The 22,164-nt window shown below is 40.3% G+C and overlaps 1 protein-coding gene across 1 annotated transcript in view; it reads right to left on the bottom strand.

Moving 5' to 3' along the window:
* Positions 1-2,232: 2,232 nt before the first annotated feature.
* DEPTOR (DEP domain containing MTOR-interacting protein) overlaps positions 2,233-22,164 on the bottom strand; it is a 99,868-nt gene continuing 79,936 nt past the window's right edge. Inside the window, exon 10 of the mRNA XM_014533033.1 lies at positions 2,233-6,789. Within this exon, the coding sequence (XP_014388519.1) occupies positions 6,661-6,789 (129 nt within the window). The 3' untranslated portion in view covers positions 2,233-6,660. The remainder of the gene's footprint in view (positions 6,790-22,164) is intronic.

The raw sequence follows: 22,164 nt of genomic DNA, 5'->3' as shown, positions 1-22,164 counted from the left end.
CTTGCTGTTTCCTGTTTATAATCTTTCCTTTTAGGTTTCTCTAAGGCTGGCTCAACTCCTAATATCAGGTTTGCAGAGAGCTGTTGCTCTGGGCTGTTGCACTGCTTAACTCAGTGGTTCTCAACCTTCCTAATGCCGCAACCCTTTAATACCGTTTCTCATGCTGTGGTGACCCCCAATTTCATTGTTGCAAATTAAACATAATTAAAGCATAGTGATTAATCACAAAAACAATATGTAATTATATATGTGTTTTCCGATGGTCTTAGGCGACCCCTGTGAAAGGGTCATTCGACCCCCAAAGGGATTGCGACCCACAGGTTGAGAATCGCTGGCTTAACTCCAGGGGGGCACTGTTTACATAGACTGTAATGGGAATGGTTCCCCATAGGAACTGAGTAATGTGACAACTCCGTTTTCTATCATCCCATCTGGTTTCATTTTACTTCTTAGCACTCACCCCTAGTTTTATTTATATAACTTATTAGGTCAGAGACCTGTCTTATTTCCTGCTATTTGCCAAAGACTCTGTGACAGGCCCATAGTAGGTGCTTAATAAATTATTTTTGGATGCTCTTGAATATGTTATACTGACTTCCAAGAATCCTTTCCTCAATCACAAAGTTGTTGTAGAACAGAGTTTCAGAAAGTAAGTTTGGGTCAAAAATTACTTCTTACATTTTTTGTGCTTTAAGTTTTATGAGCTTTGCAGCAAATTAGGACTCAGTGTTATTGACCAAATAGGCATTTATTTGACAAAAATTAAGACATCTCAGAATGTGTTGGAAAAGATACTGATCAACATATATCACTTTTATATTTTGGATGAGAGCAGGTTCAACCACTTTGGAAACTAGTCCGTTGTGACCTTGTAAAGTTAGCATTCGCACTTCCCATGACTCAGCAGTTTCTCTCCTAAGTGGATTCCTATGAGAAATTCCTCCACTTGTTCCCAGGAGATGGTGCAGATTGTTCATAGTAACCCCATTTATGTCAACAACAACAATGGAAATAACTCAAATGTCTAATTACAAGACAAAAAAGACAAGTAATGTGTGTTCTATAAGTTTTTGAAGCCTTGAAAAATGAATTAATTACAACTATACACAAAAACCTAGAAGAATCTTAGTAATAGAATCCTGAATTAAAACAAGCAAGTCCCAGGACATTATCTAAAAATTGATGCTCTTTTAAGAATGTTTATTTAAAAAGCCCTAAACAAGTATTAAGAACGAAAGGAAGAAGAGAATAGCAAACTCAACATTCACCACTGTGGCTACTTTGAGTAAGGGAAAGTGGGGGAAGATTGGAAAGGAGAATACAGTTAAATGTAAGTTGTCAGTGTTCTGTGTTCTGTGTCTGACATTAAACCACCTGCTTCAACATCATTATTTCATATTCCTCCCTCTGCGCAGAGGTAGACCCAAAGGTGATTCTTACAAGATAAGCTGGACCCAGGGTCATGTCCACTCAGTTTTGTATTCCCAGGGTCTGTGTGCAGTGTCCAGCAAAACACAAATCCTCAGTGAGGTTTCTCGAATGAACAAATAAGTGAATAAATATGAGAAAGATGTGAAGTTCTTTTGGTTAATATTACATGTAGTCCAAGAAAACACTCCCCCACACTTTATCCTGCCCCTATACATAATGAATTATGTGACTGATTTTCTAATTCACTGAAAGTAAAAAGACTGACATTCTCTCAGAGTAGCAAAAAATCATATAGCATTTCCCTTATAGACTATTTCACAACACTCATCAATACTAGGATGTGTAGGGACAAAATGATTTCAACTCAAATACAGTACAGAAAAAGCTTTTTAATGCACTTTTTTTTCCCCCTAAAGCAAAAGAGCTTCAGACAATATCCACCATTAAGTCGTTTTACGAATGGCACTTTTGGCTACATTAGAGAATTGGAGATGAGTCCCATGTGTTCTTTCCTGATAGGTTAGTAGTATGTCAGCTTTATAATGCAACCCTTTCTTAGAATAAAAAATAGCTAGTTTGTTCTAAAAGACAGGAAAAGTGAAACCTTAAAGTCACTGTTTTTAAAAATTAACATTTATTTCATGCTATACTATCTATTTTCACTTTATAATTTTAAGTGTTATACTATAATTTTTAATAAAGGGAGAACATAAATTTCAGTCTAATTTAAAAATAAGCATATATATTAAGTACATATATTAATGCATTTGACAATATCATAAGCTAACTTTGATGATGATCTTCATTTTGGTACACTGCAGATTTGTCCTGTTGCTATTGAACTGAGGAAAAACATATTATTCCTTAAATTCTGCCTTAATGAGTAAAACTATGGTCAATGATATCAATAGACTCTAACCGATCAGCAAAACTGAAGAGTTATTCTGATCATTTATGAACAAAATGAAATGGGATTAATATTCAACAGGAGAGAACAGTTAACATCACCAGTTTAAAATAGGCCTTGAAAGTAGATTATTTTCACAGCATATTTGAAAGGAAGGAGTATCTGAAAATGTGGGATTTCACTTTGAACTGAAAGCAATGATTTTTAAATTATTCATTGCTACCACTCCAACACATTCTCCTTTAAGATGTTGTGAAGTTGATCACATCTAATCTACTCAGACATGGGTATCTTCTTCATGTTACCCATCATTTCTCAACTAGTCCCCTGATCAATTTATATAATTATTTAACAGAAGTTAATAATAAAGCATCAAACAATAGAATCAGTCCAAAAGGCAACCGCATTTTTCTCTCTACAACAGAATTAACAAACATATCAACAGTGTTTTCTCTGGGAACGAAGAAAGCCATTTCAGGGATTCTCAGTGAGTAAAACCTCACACGCAATACACTGCTACACACACACACACACACACACACACACACACACGCTAAAATAAAAGTTCTTAGAAATACTGCTCACTGTTAATTGAGAATAATTCTTGGTGTTACATTTAAGGATGGAGTTTCTAAATGTTAAAGCAGTTCTGTCAACACACCACACAAAATACTTATTTTTTTAATGATACGATTTAACAACATGAGTCAATTAAAATGTAGACCCCTCACCTTCACAGATACATGGCACCATTTGTATTTTATAAGTACCTCAAAGCTAAAAGCCTACACTGCAGAACACTAGACTAGAAAGGACATAGGATTGGGGGGGGGGGGCAGGAGACCAGTATTTGGCCCAGGCGCTGTATCCAACAAGCCTCGTGATTTTGGACATGCCACCTGACGATGCCACACCTACTTCCTCATCAATGGGACAGGAAGACTAAACTGTGCTCTCCATGGCTCCATGTAGCACTATCATTTCAGCATTTTCTAACTTTGAAGTTTTCATTAGGCACTGGGCTTCATTTACAACTTAATATTATACTTCTACCCAGTGGTTGGTCAGTAAGTTGCATCTGGATAGCTGAAGTCTTTCAATAACTAGGCAACTTCTTGGTCTTTTATTCAAAAAATAATGAATAAGTACCTACTCTTGGTGGAGAAAAATGGCCACCAATTCTTTGCAGCTCCTCCCATCAAAAGGTAGAGGTTATTTCCCTACCTCTTGATTCTGGGCTAGCTTTGTGACTTGCTTTGAACAACCAAATGCTATGCTGTGTGACTTCCGATCAAGTCCACTAAAGGTCAGGCAGTTTCCATTCTCACCCGCTTTGATCTCATGTGGGGAAAGGACACATGGAGCGGAACTGAGGCACCCCAGCCAACTGCGAGACATATGCATGATCTTCCAAGATCAGCCAGCCCCCCATCAACTCTTCACCGACTACAGATGTTTGTGTAAACCCAACCGGCACCACATGGAGCAGTGGCTGGGCCATGCCAGCAGAGCTCTGCCTAAAATGCTAACCCATAGATCATGAACACATACTAGTAAATAGTGCTATAAGGCATGTTTGGGGTGGTTCGTTGGATAACATGGATAGCAATGGACACACTACTCTGTGTCAGGACTGGGCTAGGTGAAGGGAATACCTGGGTAACAAGACACAGTCCCTTTTCTGCAGAAGCTTAGAGTGTAGTTAGCGAGGCAGACATGTAATGGGACAATTTCAAAGTAAATGCTGGAATTACAGAAGTTTGATGCGCGAGGGTCCATGGGAATTTAGAGAAGGGGCGTTAATCCCAGAACTAGGGAGCTGGCAAAGGTTTCTCAGAGGAGACAAGAGCTAATGGGAGTCAATGAGAGAGGGTTTTTCCAGGCAAAGAAGGATATTCCAGGGAAGAGAAACTGCAGGTGCAAAGGCTGGAGGGAGCTAGAAGGCTCCCTAGAGTGGGAGCATTTGCTTTAATTACAGCATGAGGATGTCACAGGTGGACTGGAGGGAGGCTAAGGTGAAGCCATCTTGGCCTTAAATAGACTTCTCTAGCATTTGGCCTTTAAACTGAGAGTGATGAGAGCCAAAGGAGAAAACAGTTCCCTGCCTCCCTACTTCCCTCCCTCCCTTCCTTCCTTCCTTCCTTCCTTCCTTCCTTCCTTCCTTCCTTCCTTCCTTCACATTGGTATTCATATGTCCAAAGACATCACTGACACTCCAAATCAAAGCCAGACACTCCCTTCTCTGGTACTTAGATTGGCCAAAGGGAAGTGATACTGTGCCTGGGCCAACACGAGGGGCATTAGGACATGTACAAGTAGCAGGCAAGAAAAAGATGCCAGTTCCCAAAAGGCAGTCCTTCTCCTGTCAATTAATGAATACCTGGGGACAGAAAGTATTTAAGACTCATCTTTTAACAATGTTATAAACATTTTTTAAAGCCGAATGGTAAGGCCTCCTACTTACTAGTGGTGTGGCCTTGGGATAAGACGCACCTCTTTATGAGTCAGTTTCCTCAGTTGTAAAATGGAGATAATGACATTGACTCACAGGTCAATAAGAGTTAGCAATGTATAATTTTAGTACTGCACCTGGTACAGAGTAAGCCTTCAACAGAAGGTCCCTACAGGGATAAATGCTGGGGGTGGTAACATTAAATAAACCTGTGTTTGAATCCAGGCTACTATCACTTAGCAGTTTTTGCAGCTGGGTGAACTTAGAGACCATTTTTAAACTTACTCATACTTAGTTTTCACAACCACAAAGTGAGGATGATTAATATCTATCTGGAAGTGTTGTGATGAGGATGAAAAGAGATCATATTTGTTAAGAGCGATAGCACAGAGATTGGCATACAGTATAAACGCACATATGATCGTATGCATGGAGATGACAATAGTTCCCAAATGTAGATCAGCAGCATTAATGTTAGCCATTCTATCTTACTTCTAAATCCTATTCTCTAAAACTACAGATCAGGAAAGTTGGACTGCCAGAAACATATACATGTAGCATCTTTAACATGGTATGTTGATTCTACCAGTATCAATACATTATGATACCCTATCACAAAATAATGGCTGAGGTACATCATTCATATTTTATTTTGTTAATACAGAATAAGAAAGTAACCTCATTGCTCATAATGCATTATATGAAATGAAGAAGAATTCAGCATTCCCTGGCTCCTTAATTTGGCACTTGGAGGAATTTCCTCTATACACCGAGCCCCAAAATACATTCTTTTCTACACCAAAAAAAACCCCAACAAACATGCATATATACAAGCGAGCTGAAAAGTTACAACACAAGACTTGCTTTTGGTGAAAAATATTCCCGCCAAATAAGTAGCATGTCATGTCCTTAGTCATGTTATACTAGGAAGCTAGTAAAGATTCAGGCCAGTAAGGCAATTTAGTTTCAAGTTTTGCCACATATGGGCCAAGTTCTAGAACACTTCACTTAAAAAAGGGACACCCTCAAAGTGAAATCTTGTCAGAGGCTTGATTCTGAAGTATATGTGTATATACAAACGTCTCTGTTTTGACATTCAACACATTCAGCATTAATTCCAGAAAGCTGTTATAGCTGATAGAACAAATGATTTTGGCTCAGACAGAGAAAATGAAGCAAACAAGTTTAAGTAGTATCTCCCTATCTACGGCACCCATATCATCACAGAATTTTTGCTTTTTAACTAATGCTGTAGTTGAAAACATATGTTGAGTTAAAGTTGACACTAAAGGCAGGAATTCAGGGGAAAAAAGCCAGTTTTTGATGGCTGTAAGCTCTTGAAAGCTTTAGATTCTCCTTCAAAATGCTAATTAACAGGTACTATTCCTTTAACTGTTGCTTTAATTTGGAGCTCAGTGAAATCTAGGTTCTCTAATAAACAGTTCCATGTTCATTTCGGTGAGAATACAGTTTAAAGTCTGTAAAAACTCCTCTATTGACTCCTACGAAGGAGATTTTAGCGAGTTGCTGTTTTGGCTAGAGAAACATTTCAACAACTTTCTGCAAATTAAAATAAGAAACAGTGGATGAGAACTACAAACAGAAATCAAGTAAAGCAATTCTACCCATTAAGAAAATTCTGTCCCAAATATTTTCTACACTGACATAAGTTGCTGTTTTTAAGATGTATTACCCGGTTCTTCCACATTCAAAACAGTGTATGAAACTCAAATCAAGATGTGTCTATACGAAGAAAAGGTTTGTATGTCCAGAGCCATCCATGTGCATGGAAGTCTTGTCACTGCATTGCGTTGTGTTGTTTTGGCTTTGCTCATCCACAGCCACTCGAAGTGCCAGGAAGGCCACCCGCTCAGCACTCTAACTCCTCCATGACTTCCATGACGATGGTCCGTGGGCCCGTCAGAATCAGATTGCTCACAGTCCGGTAGTCCACATGCAGCACGTTGAGCCCATTGACAGAGACGACAAACTGACAGACCTGAAGGCAAGACCAAGAAAAAGCATCTATCATGGCTCCTGGTTTTCACAGACCTCCAACAAAGACATTGTATAGCTCTCCCAGGTCACGTCATTGTTTTATTTTCATTTTTATTTCATCAATTTCAGAGAGGAAAGGAGGAGAGAGAGAGATTAGAAACGTCAATGATGAGAGAGAATCATTGATCGGCTGCATCCTGCATGCCCCACACTGGGGATCGAGCCCACAACCCAGGCATGTGCCCTGACCGAGAATCGAATGGTGACCTCCTGGTTCACAGGTTGAAGCTCAACCACTGAGCCACACCAGCTGGGCGACATCATTCTTAAAATGCCCAACCATGCCCAGCTGACAACTACAATTCAATAATTTCTAAGAAGCTACACTTTTTCTGGAAGGCAACATAATGGAAAAAGCATTTGTTGTAGCGTTTTACAAAACTGATTTAAATCCTAACGCAGCAATCACTAGCTTAAGCTATGGGTATTCACATTTCTGAGCTTTATTTTCCTCAACTCTAAAGTAGGGATGATTAATAATAATAACAATAATACTGCAGTGCTTGCACCTAGGGGGTATTCAATACATTATCATCATCACAGTATTTATGGCTGTTATTCTTCATTTGGACCCAGTGTATAGGGAGACCCATGGCCTGGTGTTCCCAGGACAGTCCTATTGTTTTATACCTATTGTTCCTGCATAATTATTAGTTGTGCCTCCTTTGGCTTGACAAGGTGTCCCAGTTGAGGTAATAAATTCCACAAATTTCCCTATTCCCCATCCTTATGAGGCCAACAAAGGTCAACTTTTATATTAAGTCAGTGTTACTTAACCTGTAATAGGAGAGAGAATTACAATAAGAAAGTAAAAGGGCATCATTCAATATTGAGAGGCCACTGTGGATACATCACAGAGAGCTTGATACTGACCCACAGCCACTGCCTCAAATAGAACAACTTCTCCTGAAGTTGGTGATGGCATCAGGTACTGGGTACCTTTTGTTAGCTGACGTGCATGAACAGATGGTATATCTGTTGTGCGTCTGGAGATATTTGATATGAGCAATTTGGTTATGTCACTCAAATAGAACAATGGAGAGAACATAGATCGCCAGCTGTCAGTGATCAGAGTAAAACAGAATCAACTGGCACATGGTAGGTACTTACGGTAGGCTAAACAATACCCCACCCCCAAAGATGTCCATGTCCTAATCCCCAGAACCTGTACATATGTTACTTTACATGGCAATGGGGAATTAAGGTTGCAGATGGTATTGAGTTGCTATTCTGCTGAGTTTTTAACAGAAGGAAATTACCCTGGGTTATTCAGGTGGGCCCTGTGTCATCACAGGCAAGAAGTAGGAGAGGTGATGACAGAAGCAAACAGCTGGAGTGACACGAGGAAGGAGCCTCTGGAAACTGAAAAGAGCAAGGAAATAAATTCTCCCCTCAGAACCTTCAGAAGGAATGCAGACCACCTGCTGACACCTTTATCTTAGACTTCGACTCCAGAACTATAAGGTCATACATTTGGGTTAAGTCAACAAGTTAATGTTAATTTGTTACCGCAACCATAGCAAAACTAATAAATATTCCTGTTGAATGAACTGAATGAATAAATGTAATAAGAAAAAAATGCACAATTAGGATTGAACACGAAGGGTTTCTTAATTCTTGTAACTTATACCTTCACTTACTGGGTTTCTTTTTGTGTCACTTAAAAATCCCTCAACCATATGTAAACTTAGACATTTATTTCAAATTGTTTCCTTGAATGAGGAAAAAAAAAAAAAAGAAAAAAAGGAGCCATTTTATCATGCTTATTTTCAAGGTAGTATTTTTAGAGCCAGGCTGTTAGGAAAGATGTCATCTCTCCCTAAGTGGTCTTAACAGCTGCTGTGGTTCCAACAGTTCCAATGTTCTGTTACTAAAGATGTGCAAAATGATCAAGAAATACAGGTAGGACTATGTAACATATTCAGTTATAATGGACTTTGATTTGGCCTCCGCGGTACACTATGTTCTGCAAATAAACACGCATTACAAGTAACTACAGGGAGTGCACAGCCTAGGGAAAAAATTATTTTTCTTCTATATTAACAAGCAAATACGTGGAAACAAACAGGAACCATGATGACCTCTGAGTAGACCTACCTACCTTAGGTACATATCACCTCTTACCTGGGCTCAGGAGACTTAAATGCCACCCATAGGTGGTAATGAAAATTCAAGTGAGATAAAGATGGTTTTTTCCTGCTTTCTAATATTTGATTGCAATTCTCATTTCCCCAGTTCATAGACAAGAGATCAATCATGAGCTCATGTACCTTCTCTAAACTCAGTCTACAAAAAATGTAGTCCCTTAAATTCATAAAGAAGGTACACAGAGGACATCATCCTTAATGAAAAGGAAGAACAGAACCTTCCTTAAGGCATAGGTGAGTGAGGTCTCTGACCACAGTAGGTCAGGAAAGAGTTAACAGGAAGAGGGAGGCAGGACTCAGCACATTTCAGGGCGTGATCAGTTGGGATAAGTACCTAGGCTGAACTCCAGCCTTCCTCCTGATAAGGAGCCAAACCAACCAAATAATCTTGCCTCTAATTCCCTCTCTGCACCAATCCTGGCAGATGTCAGACAGCCCTCTGGATGGATTGAGTGCCCATGGGATTGTGCAATTGCACATTGGTTTTCTTATGTTTGGAGACAGATCACAATTATTCAGTTGTTTCATCCAAAGTGGGAGTGAGGCTGGGGAGAAACACTACACCTATGATAGCACAAGTGTCTTCTCATTGTCATGGAAATCTGTCTTCGCCAAGACCTTTCCCTGAAATGGCTCTCTCTCTCTCTCTCTCTCTCTCTCTCTCTCTCTCTCTCAAGATTGCTTCAGGCTTTCCATAAAAATAATAAAACATTTAACAAGACACAGACCAAGAGAGAGAGAGTTTCAGAGACAAAGAGTCGTAAAAAGAAGAAAGACACAGATACAGACACAGAAAATAATCAGGAAGAGCTGAGTCCTCGTTAGCAGGGTATAGAAGCCTATCTAATAAATGATGCAGAAAGCAGACCAAGATGTCACGTGCAAACTAATACATTCTTAATCCAACAGAACATTTGGATGTATTCTAGAGACCATCCTATCAAGCTCCCACTAAAAGTAGAACTGTTCTTCAAATCCATGCAAAGCAGCCAGCCTATCTTACTTGAATGCTACTTATGACAGGAAATGCACCAATTAATGAGGAAGCTTTGGGGTGGGGGAGCAGTTGCATGTTAGAAGTTCCAATTAGATGGGAAAAGGGGTGGAGATGGAAGAAGGTAGGGGGGGGGGGGGGGGAGATGGTGATGGAGGAAAAATATATATATATAGCACTCAAAAATAAAGTTCCAGTCAACATTATTTGAACTATTTTCATTGTTTAATTGCTAAAGTGAAAAGTGCAGCCAAATATAAAACAATGGCCCTCAAACTGTAGTGCAAATATGAGTCACCTTTGGGGGCTTACTGAATATGTGAATTCTCATCTCACCCAAGACCTACCAAACCAGACTCTATGGGGGTGGGTCCCAAGAATCTGCATTTTTGTTGAATATATCAGGTGATTTTAATAAAGCACTATGTTGAGAAGCAGTGCTATAAAGTATACACTAGAATTTTTTCTACCAAAAGTTATTTTAAATGCTCATCCCACACCTGTAATATAATAATACATTCTATGACCATGAACATTAACAGCCTTAAGTATATAAGAGGGAGACTGGCATTTCAGTTTTTATTATAATTATTACTTGCCTGAAGTCTACTATTTTTAGAGCCAAATTTTGCTATCTTCTAGACTTCAAAATTATTAATAACAATGTATAAAATGCTGAGGTTTAGCACTATGATCAGAGATAATATCCAAGTTGCTCAAAACTCAATACCAACACCAACCAAACCTGCTGCCTGGTAGAGCACATGTACTTATTTTAAAATATGTTTTTATTGATTTCAGAGAGAGGAAGGGAGAAGGAGAGAGAGATAGAAACAATGATGAGACAGCTGTTTTCTGCATGCCCCCTACTGGGGTTCTAGCCCACAACTCAACCCAGGCATGTGCCCTGACCTGGAATCGAACCAGCGACCTCCTGGTGCAAGGGACAATGCTCAATCAACTGAGCCACACCTGCCGGCCAGGCTGAGTACATGTGCTCTTAAAGTCATATGTCAGCTGCCATCTTTCAATTGTTGATGTGGCAAATACATACCATGTACAGACCTGCTGTGAATGAGGGTGGAGGCTTTCCATATCCAAAGTATCAAAAATAAAAGAAGGTGGGCCCTAACCGGTTTGGCTCAGTGGATAGAGCGTCGGCCTGCGGACTGGGGGGTCCCGGGTTCGATTCTGGTCAAGGGCATGTGCCTTGGTTGCGGGCACATCCCCAGTGGGGGGTGTGCAGGAGGCAGCTCATCGATGGTTCTGACTCTATCTCTCTCCCTTCCTCTCTGTAAAAAAATCAATAAAAAAAAAAAGAAGGTGGAAGGTGAACCAGAGCAATGAAAGTCATGAGTATATTAAGACATATTTGAAAGCTTAAAGTTGGAAAGAAAAATGTTATATTTTGATTGTCCCAATTTCTTTAAACCTGCCTCCAAATCATACATCCTGGTTTTCATAATCTGATAGGAAACTGTGAAAGCAAAAGCATAAACATTTAAACAAAGCACTCTCTTTTATGAATGATTTGTTATTTCTCCTGTTAACCATGCCTGTGAAAGCCTAGCCATTCATTTGGTCCATACACTGAGCACACTTACTTTTTTTTATGGGGGGGGGGGGGGGGGTGTCATTATGTAACTTTCTTTTCCCCCAGCTTTATTGACATATAACATTGTGTAAGTTTAAGGTGAATAGCCAGACAACTTCTGAGGTTACAACTTGCCAAATAGGTAATAGGAACACAGAATGTTTTCCCAAAGATCTTTACACTTGTAATCTCATTTGACATTCCCAACATACCCCATGAGGCAAGTACTATTATTATTATTTTATTATTATTATTCCCATTTCACAGTCACAGGTCCAGGTTCAGAGAAGTAACTGGAGCTAGTAAATAGTGGAGGCAGGATTTTTTACTAAAAAGTCCTATACTTAAGCCCTAGGCTACCCTTCCTCCAAGTAATAGATAATCATCTCCCTTACAATTGGCACTGACACCACATGAATGAACACCCCACCCTGGTATTGAAGCACCTCTCACACACTGAATTTCTTTTTTTTTTTAAAAAAAAATGTGGCATTTGATTTTTCCTTCTGCCATCCTTGAAAATGGAAAAAATGTTCACTTGCTCATCATTGTCACCACCACCATCATCATCATTAGCATAGAAGAACATGATCAGGAGTAGTAAGGGGGCATTTTTACTCTTTGAAGAATAACTTGAGCCAATCTTTAGATCTGGGCCAGCCCTGGCAGGGGTATATGGCATTTTATTAGCCTCAACCAGAGTCCAAAGAACCATGTTTCTTTATAACATGCATGCAAAGGAGGAAGGTCCCTCTCTCTGTAGGCAGCCCCAATCTTCTGCTAAACTGAGGTGAAGATTAATGACTCCTAAATGAAGATTTTAAAGATGCCAGGAGGAAAGACAAAACATGAAAGTAGGATGCATAATCACCCTTGGTAACAATGTAGCCTATAATTCAGCCAGCAAGTCCCAAACCACGCCATTTGTCATGGTGATTACATCACCTGGTAATCTGTGCAGTTAACTGGCATTTCCAATTTCACTCACATTCCTTTTCTGTTGTGCAATCTTTGCTTCACAACAGAAACAGGAAAGCAGAAGATGCAACATACCATCTGTCTTCTCTAGGTGGGTGAGAATGTTGCCATCAGACAATCAACACAGGATGGGTGCTAGCAGGTTCGATGTGAGGCACCCCCTTTGCTTGCCTATAAAGCTTGGCTTCTCCACAGCACAAGTGGATTTTCTAAGAAGTTTTTCTCCAGGGATTTTCTCCTTCCTTCCTCCCTCCCCAGTGAGCATTTCCACAGGGTAAAGTTAAGCACAGAGAAATGGAGGAGGAACCAGGAGATAAATTCTAGTCTCAGCTCTGCACCCGGGGAGCTGAGTCATTTTGAATCACTTTGAGTCACTTCACTTCTCCAAACGGTAATTCTTCATCTGATAAGTTGGGCTGAAACTTTTTATATTTATTAGGGACTTTAACGTACCTTTTATTAGGGTCGCTAATGAAGGAGCTCAGGTGGCCAAAGTAGTAAGGGGGTTATAAATTTATTCTGGAAAACCAGATGGGCTGAGCCCCAAAAAGGTGCCAGCACCCAGGGACAGGGAGTCAGAGGTTTTTAAGGACTCTAGGCGGGCTTTTTCTGGTGAATTCTCTGGGCGGGTGCTGAGGGAAAAGATAATGGTCTTAGCAAGTGAAATGTGGTCTAAGCAAAAGGGAATGTCGGTTGTGAAGTGGTCTAAAGGTCAATTCCCAGGGGAGGGAGTGTTGATTCAATTATTTGATCAGACCTAATATCTTTCAGCTCTAAAATTTAATGCCAAAAAAAACAAACCCACTTTTATTTATGAGTGATTGAACTCTCTATTAATAACTTTTATTCACTGCTTATTGATGTGCCAAGAACTAAGCTAGGAGTTCGCATATGTTAAATTTGGGAAGGAGACGTTATTTTTAGATTTGTAAACTGAAGTTCAGAACAATACAAATGAAAGAATGTAAGATGATAATCTGTCACAAGCACTTATATGTTTTAGATATATAAGTAATAACAACAAAAACATCTAAAGACAGAATATAAAGCTATATTCTATTAAGAAACGTAAGTAGTATTGATATAGGCATAGAGACCAATGTAGCAGAATTGAAAGTTCTGAAACTCACTCTGACACATGGGCAGCACTGCAGAAAAGAGGGACATTTCATGATGATAAAAAGGTTCAATCTATCAAAAAATTTAAAAATTATAAACACTTTTCATGCCTAACAAAAAGGTCCAAAACAAATGAAGCTAAATTCACAGAATTCAAGGAATAGACAATTCAACAATATTAGTTGGAGACTATTCTGTTCCACTTTCAAGAAAGGATAGAACAATTAGGCATAACCCATGCCACATGCATGCATAATCTATGACCCAGCAATTCTGCTCCTAGATGTACATTAATACTGCGATTACAACATGATTAATTTATATAAAATTTTAAAATAGACAAGAAATATATGATCTTAGACTTCCTGGGTAATAATGTGCTTTGTAATAGCTTGAGATATACATAAACAATTAAAAAAATAATTTCTACATTTTCTATTTAGTGCAATAAAAATAGTTTTAACTCCCACCTTTATAATTTATTAGTGATGTGACTGGGCAAGTTACACATTCTCTGAGTATATTTTACGCACCTATAAAATGAGAATCAAGTTTATCATGAGGATTGTATCTGATTAACTACTAAGCCCTGTGTTTAATTCCAATGAATGTTAAATACTTAATCTTTTTTCCATTCTACCCCTCTTCCTGCACAATCTCTCTCTCAAACAGTCCAGTGAATGCAGATTGTTAAAAGAAAGACAAATCATTGCATAGACCCCAGGAGAGCCAGTTTTGGCTTTGGCTTAGGAAATCCTATATAATAAAAGGGTAGTATGCATAGTGACTGAATGGCGGAACAACCGGTCACTATGATGTGCACTGACCACCGGAGGGCAGATGCTCAATGCAGGAGCTGCCCTCTGGTGGTCAGTGCGCTCCCACAGGGAGAGCGCCACTCAGCCAGAAACCGGCTCACGGCTGGCGAGTGCAGCGGCAGTGGCGAGAGCCTCTCCCACTTCCACGGCAGCACTAAGGATGCCTGAATGATGCTTAGGCATCACATGGGGAGCTTAAGCCTGCTCCCCATGTGAGCATAGAAAAGACTGATGAATCTCAGAGGGAAGGGGAGAGGGGGAGGGTGGGAAGAGATTAACCAAAGATCTTATATGCATACTAGAGGCCCGGTGCATGAATTCCCTCAGCCTGGCCTGTAGGGATCTGGCTGAAATCGGCCCGGTGCATGAATTCGTATACCAGTGGAGTCCCTCAACCTGGCCTGCAGGGATTGGGCCAAAACTAGCTCTCTAACATCCCACGAGGGGTCCTGGATTGCAATAGGTTGCAGGCCAGGCCGAGAGACCTCACTGGTGCACGAATCTGTGCATTGAGCCTCTAGTAAGATGATAAGAGAGAAACTTTCCCCATCCAAGAGCACCAAGAAGGAGAGAGACTCCAGAAGCCGCTGTAAAATAGCAGCATAATTCTGCAATAAACAAAGCAGGGGAATTGGGTTAAGGAATTTCTCTCTGGTCCTGTCCATAAGATACTCACTTAAACAAAGTCGCTTCAGAACTGAAGGAGCTGTACAGTATAGCTAGACTCCTGGATGGTCCTTCATCACAACATTAGCCAGAGTCATCCGTTGAGTCAAAATTTGCTAGTTGCATCTACTGAATGAAGTCCTTACATCTACAGAATGCTTAATGTTTACAAAAACGTTCACAGTCAGCACAGATACTACTTAGGAGTTCTGGACACTGCAGTGGTAAATAAATTGTGTTTAGTGCGTAATAGCTCTCACAGCAGAAAACGGTTCTTGGAAAATAAAGAACAGAAAATTTGCAGCTGCGGGTTCGGTCCCATAAATCTCTCCACCAAATATGCAACTGGCTGGGGAGTGACTGCTGTGGGAGGCGGCGGAGAGCCAGTCCTTGGACAAACACAGGATTCTCTCTCCAGAGAATTCCAGTCTTCTTCTAAGCTTTATGCATTTGAAGCATGTTGTATGGCAGTGTGGCTCCCCAAAGAGCAGACTGCACACTTAGCCTTGAAGGAAAGCCAACCCTATGCAAGAATGACTTTCTTTCACAATAAAACAACAACAATCACAAAAGCAACTCTTAAAAATTTTCTGTTTCAAATTGAACATTTCAGAGTGCCTGCTGGTTTCAAACAGAGCCTGCTACCTCCAGCCCCAATGGATCAAAGGTCTATTTCAGACCTAGCTCGCCTTTGGTCCTCTTTGCCCAGTTGTTGTTGGGGGAGGGGGGGGGGCAGCCAAGGGGAAAATGGGGTGCACTTAAAGCAGAGGGCAATATGGGGAACCCTGGTTCAGTCCATTGTACGTGGATACCCAAAATTAGGAAGAAAAGTTGCTTCCTGGGGATTCTCTCTAAAGTCGTGTATAAGGCTAACTGGAGGATCTGTGGCTTACCCTGGCGGTTCCTGCCACTTTCCCACAGCAGCTCATGATTGCACTAGGGCCACTTCCAAGGTCTGCCTGTGCATTCTCTGGAGCCGGTGACCTCCAAGCTTATAAGAAGTGTTTGGGCACTGAAGAGAAGCAACATCTGCACATTATAACCACAAGATCCATGGTTATCTGGGAGCCTGTATTCCACAAGGGATATGCAATTATCAACCCCACCCCCTCTGCGGCTATCCACACAAAGTTGGCTTACACTGTGGATACAAAGTTCTTTAGAATTCCCTGTCGTTACCCCTTGGGGCTTCCAACACAGGAAACACACTCTCAACACATATATAGACAACTCCCACAAGAGCTTTCAGCTGAAAGGAAAGAGGCCCCAGAAGGTCAGACTTTTATCCAACCCCAAATTCTTTCCTTCACAAGAATCTCTTACCCAATTAGCTGTTTGCCCTTAGAATGTTTACTATCAGTCACTTAATACCCATAAGTTATTATGCTTTTTTTTCTGGATTATGCTAAAAATGCAAAATTAATGTGTCAAAGATTTTAAAAGATTACTCAATGAGATTCGGCACACATCAACATAATTCATCAGGCAAATAACTGCACTATAACTTTGCTTCCACAAATGCAATGCATGCTTCATCTATTATCCCATTCATAAAGGGGGACATGATCTAACCTATACAGTGAGCTGACGTCTCAGTCCCCTTATTCCACCTCCAGAACAGTGCTGCTCTGAGCCAGACCAAGAAATATTGTACGTGTGTGTGTGTGTGTGTGTGTGTGTGTGTGCATGTACCTTGGCAGAGACACACAGACCACCATCTCATTGATAGTATTTTGGTGGGAAAAGTAAAAAAATTAAAGGATTATAAATAGAATTGAGCCTGGGTGTGATGATTTGTAAGCTACTTTACACATTCTTTGCTAAGATAATGGGAGCTGAGTGCCTCCAGGGAAGGAGCCAAGCTCTGGTTTCTGCTCTATAACCTCTTCCTTATTCTCCCAGTACCTGGGCTGTATGCAGATCCAGGACTAAGCAATCTGTGGGCCAGGACCATGGGCTCCCAGTCAGGTTGCTCAATACTGTCTCGGTTCAAGAACTTTTGCTGAAGGGTCAAGAGTTTCACAATGACTTGGCTAAAGATTGGAAGTAAAGCTTCCCACCTCCCATCTCCCACATCCCACGGTCTAGCAATAAACAGTGGGCATGGCCAGTGTGTCATATTCTAGATCACCTCATCTTGAGGTGCCTCACACATCAGTCTGAGAACTGCATGGATTTGAAAATTGGGGTTCCCTCCAATAACTCTATTCGTAGAGAAACACTTAACCTCTGGCAGAGTTGCTAACATATTTTGCCAACATTAGCCAAATGGAGAGAAATTGAGGACAAAAAAAATTAAATAATTTGAACACATTTGAAGGGCACCATGATATAATGGCAAGACCAAGGGCACTGGGTCCAGACAGAGCTGGGCTAGTTTGGCTCCTGATTCCGACATTTAGTTGCAGAGGCTATGACTCAAACTCTTTCCAACTGAACTGTGAAATATAGCTAATATCCAGATCAAAGTGTTGGGACAAAGATTGGAGGAGATGATGGCACATATTAAGCAACTAGCGCTGTCCCCAGCATGATGTTCAACAAAAGTGAATTCCTTCTCCCCATGATCCCTGTAGACATTAAGTTACATTCAGCAGTCTACCCTCTAGGCCAGCTCCCAACCCTGTGAATGTTTACTTCTAATGCCAAACCACTGGATTCTTAGCCAGGACCAAACTGCCTTGCTCAGTCTTTACACAAGAAAGTGATTAATTTATAGGTTAAGCCTGGAAAATTGACTTCCATTCTGGGCACTGAAAAATGCTTCCAGGAAAGTTTCCCAGATGGCCACATTTAGCCTGGTCATATTTCTTCTGTCTTTTATAAAGTAGCTGAAATAAGCCATGTTGTATCCATAACAAGAGTTCACTAGAACCAGTTTTTTTTTCAGAAGTTTGCAGAGAAAAGGCCAGAGGACTCCTATCTTGAACACTTCATCCATTTTGGGTCCCTGATCCAAAAAGCAAGAAAGAGGATAAAAGAAAGAGACACTTTCTGCTTATAGAGACATTGGTGGAAAACTCTAGATAATATAATATAATTCCATACAAGGCACAATACTCAAGGAAGGTTCTCTACCCCTGTATCAGGGTAGCCTCTACTCTCCCTTCCTGGAAGGATCTCATATTCATTGATCCTCAAATCATGATAAGAACCAGCAGATGCCGAAACCGGTTTGGCTCAGTGGATAGAGCGTCGGCCTGCGGACTCAAGGGTCCTGGGTTCGATTCCGGTCAAGGGCACGTACCTGGGTTGCGGGCACATCCCCAGTGGGAGATGTGCAGGAGGCAGCTGATCGATGTTTCTCTCTCATCGATGTTTCTAACTCTCTATCTCTCTCCCTTCCTCTCTGTAAAAAATCAATAAAATATATTAAAAAAAAAAAAAAAGAACCAGCAGAATCTTTCTGGCTCAAAGTATCTGATTATTGGTAATGTAAATAATACTATAATTGGCAATTCAACAGATATTTGTATATGAGTTAATTTCAGACATATTTATCTATAATTCTACCTAGTGCAAAATCCTGGATAAGAGCCAAGAATAACTAACTAACTAACAACCATTAAAAATTGTCCATGGTGCCCAGCTGGCATAGCTCAGTGGTTGAGCATCGACCTATGAACCAGGAGGTCACGGTTCGATTCCCGGTCAGGGTACATGTCCGGGTTGCAGGCTCAACCCCAGTATGGGGCATACAGGATTCTCTCTCCATCCTTGATGTTTCAGTCTCTCTCTCCCTCTCCTTCCTCTCTGAAATCAATAAAACTATATATTTTTAAAAAGAAATGAATGAAAAAATTAAAAAATAAAAATTGTCTATGGCTTCCTTTACCTCCCAGAAGTCAAACTAGTTTGAAGGTGATGTCAAAAGACCCAGAGAGGTCCTGTGGGGATCAAAACACCTTTGGGTCCCTGCCAATCTGCAGGTCTCTGCAGACCTGCACTCTGGTTCCCCTATAGCACTGGTGAGAGGAGTATGCTCGTACATGGGGGCTGAAAGACAGACGGGGCAGAAAATAAACTCTTAGCACAAAGAGAGACAAGTCTATAAATGAGACTCAGCCAGAATAAGAACTTGACCCAAAGTCAGACAAAACACAGAATAAGGAAAACCCCGAAACTAAAGCCCTGAGTGGATCAGGTGTCTGACAATGCTCAGTAGCGACTTTGCTGAAGGCCCACATCATCAGAATCCCCACTTGGTCTTATGACAAACTAAGGTCCATGCTTTTGGGCTTCCTGCCAACAGAAAATAGTCAGGAGCACAGTTCAAATGCAGAGTTTCATATTACATCCTAAAGATCAACGGATTTGGGCTGCTCAGATCCTTGGGATACAGAAAGTTCAGAGACAAGGACATATTCTTCCTAGTTTCCCAAGTTCAGTCCTTCCACTTTTAAACATTTTATGGATTTGAATTTCTTACCAAGCAAGAATGCCATCTATCAGTATTATGTTCTTGGAGGACATAGCAATACACTGAGAGCAATGCAGCATGGTCCAAAATGCAATACTATGCTTCTGCCCACAGGCACATACAATAATGGCTCCAAAGCACAGGATCTAAATCCAGGCATATCTGAATTCATAAACAAGTCTTAACCTTTGGCAAAATTCTTAACCTCTCTGAAGAGAAAAATGGAGAAAATACCTATGTCCCAGGATTGTTATTATAAATGATAAAGCAGAGATAATGCACCTAGCAAGGTGTCTAGCAGTACTTTCATTAAACAAATATTGATTAAATTTATCTTAGACCCATTTTCACTAGTTCTACACTAAATCTACTGAAAGGGTGACACGTGCCTAAAAACATTAAATAAAAAAGACTATCTTTTTATGCAAATACGTTCAGTGCTGTCTGCTTCTCTATCTGACTGAAATAATACCCCGTCTGGACACCCATGGACATGCTCAAATTCTTTTAAAAAATAAAAATGAGTACCAATTTCGGACCAGGCAAAATGCTAGGGATTTTCATGTGAATTATCTTGTACCAGCTAGGCTGCAGTACATTTTATTTATTTGTTTTATTTTTTTATTCTTTGTTAATCCTCACACGAGGATATTTTTCCATTGATTTTTAAAGAGAGGGGAAAGAGGGGGAGAGACAAAGAGAGAGAAACATTGATGTGAGAGAGACACATCAATTAGTTGCCTCCCACCTGCAATCGAGGTATGCGCCCTTGACCGGAATCGAACCTGCGACCCTTCGGTCCACAGGCTGATGCTCTATCCACTGAGCAAACTGGCTAGGGCTGCAGTACATTTTATATTTGTCCATCTGTTTTAGAATATAATGATGGGGATTTGGGAATCAACTTCCAAGCATTTATTTAATATCTTAGAAATATTAAAACTTGAATAAGAATAAATGGAATCAATTCCTTGAACTCTAAAAAAAAAAATGTTTTGAACACCTATTAACTGTCATGTGGTTTGGAAGGTGCCAGAATGAAATTCTACTGGCTACCTGCTACTCTAACAAGCTGTTTTACTCTAGTAAAGCAAAAATAGTGCCTAGACCAGAATATCCACTGCTCCTGGCCACAGGAATTAATTTATTGACTCAATAAACATTTATTGAGCATGCAGTAAAAAGAATTACTCTCCCTGAATTCATAGAACGTATGTCATAGAGGAGTTAAAAGCAAAGAAATACAAATCTGTGACAAAATAAACAGGGGGGCATAAGAGAAATGAGGAGCTCTGGCAGGTACTGTAGGTTTGATTAAGCTTACTTCATCCCAACCTCCCTTTCTCTTGACTTATAAAAGTTGGAAAATGAAATAAATTCCCAGCCCCCTTTGAAGTGACTACACAACACAATTCCAGCCAATGAGATGTGAACAGAAATGCTATGGAAAATTGCCATCCAACACAAAATAGGAGTCAGGTGAGGTGTAAAAGATAATGAGCTATGCTGTGAAAAGCCAAAGGAAGAGAATTCTAGGAGGAAGGAATGACAAGTGTAAAATCCTGGAGAGAAGATAATCACAGGTTTGGGAAACTGAAAGGTAAGCAAGGAGGTGAGTGTCAGGAGGTAAGATTTGAAAGACAGGTAGAGTCAGATCATGTGGGACTGTGAAGGCCATGGTAAGGCTTTTAGAGTTTATCCTAAATGGATATGTGAAACCAATGCAGGACCTCAAACAAGAGGGTGGCAGAACCTGATTTCCTTTAGCTGCTAGGTGGGGGAATGGATTATGAGGCTGCAAGAATAGTTGTGAAGAGCCCAGTTAGAACCACTGTAGTCCTGGTGAGACGACAGTGGTTTGGATTTAGGGAAACAAAGAAAAACAGATTTGAAATATATTTGAAATACATTTTGGAAGTATCTTGAATTGGAGGGAGAAGAGAAAAGCAAGCATGACTTCTAGGTTTCTGGCCCAAACAACTGGGAGGCTGGTAATGATTATTTACAAAGTGGAAGAAACTGGGGAAGGAGCAGGAATGTGCAAAACAAAGCATTCAGTCAACTCAACATCCAAAATTCCTGTCCCAGTGATCTGACTCTACCGAAAGAATGCTTTCCCATTTTGCCATCATTTCACTTTTCCCCAAAGGCTGTCTTCTGAGAACCATAACTGTAACTGTAATATCAACAACATTTGGTTTCATCTGGTAGGAAAACAGTGGTGGAACTCAGGTGGTGGGGATTAGGACTTCAACCTATCTTTTTTTTGTTACTAAAAGCAAAATGATAGACTCACCATATGACTTGACAGTTTTCATCATGGAATTTTGAAAATCAATGAACTGGGCAAATGTACAAAATTTTTTGTTTGAGACCCAAGTCTTGCATCCAGTAATGTTCCTACCAAACATACATATCACAATTTATAATAAAATATTTGTGTGACTAATTAGTATTAGTAGCTGATTATATTTACTTTTGTTTGGCCGTGGGTAAATCCAGGAGTACAGCTTTGGAAGGAGATGTCCAGCCTTGGTTTGGACAACTTTGAGTTTATCTCAGGTATATGTCAGTCTGGTG

This window comes from Myotis brandtii, unplaced genomic scaffold (assembly GCF_000412655.1).
Source record: "Myotis brandtii unplaced genomic scaffold, ASM41265v1 scaffold931, whole genome shotgun sequence".
Lineage (NCBI taxonomy): Eukaryota > Metazoa > Chordata > Mammalia > Chiroptera > Vespertilionidae > Myotis > Myotis brandtii.
The sequence above is the reverse complement of the archived record's forward strand: the minus strand, read 5'-3'. Positions and strand labels throughout refer to the sequence as shown.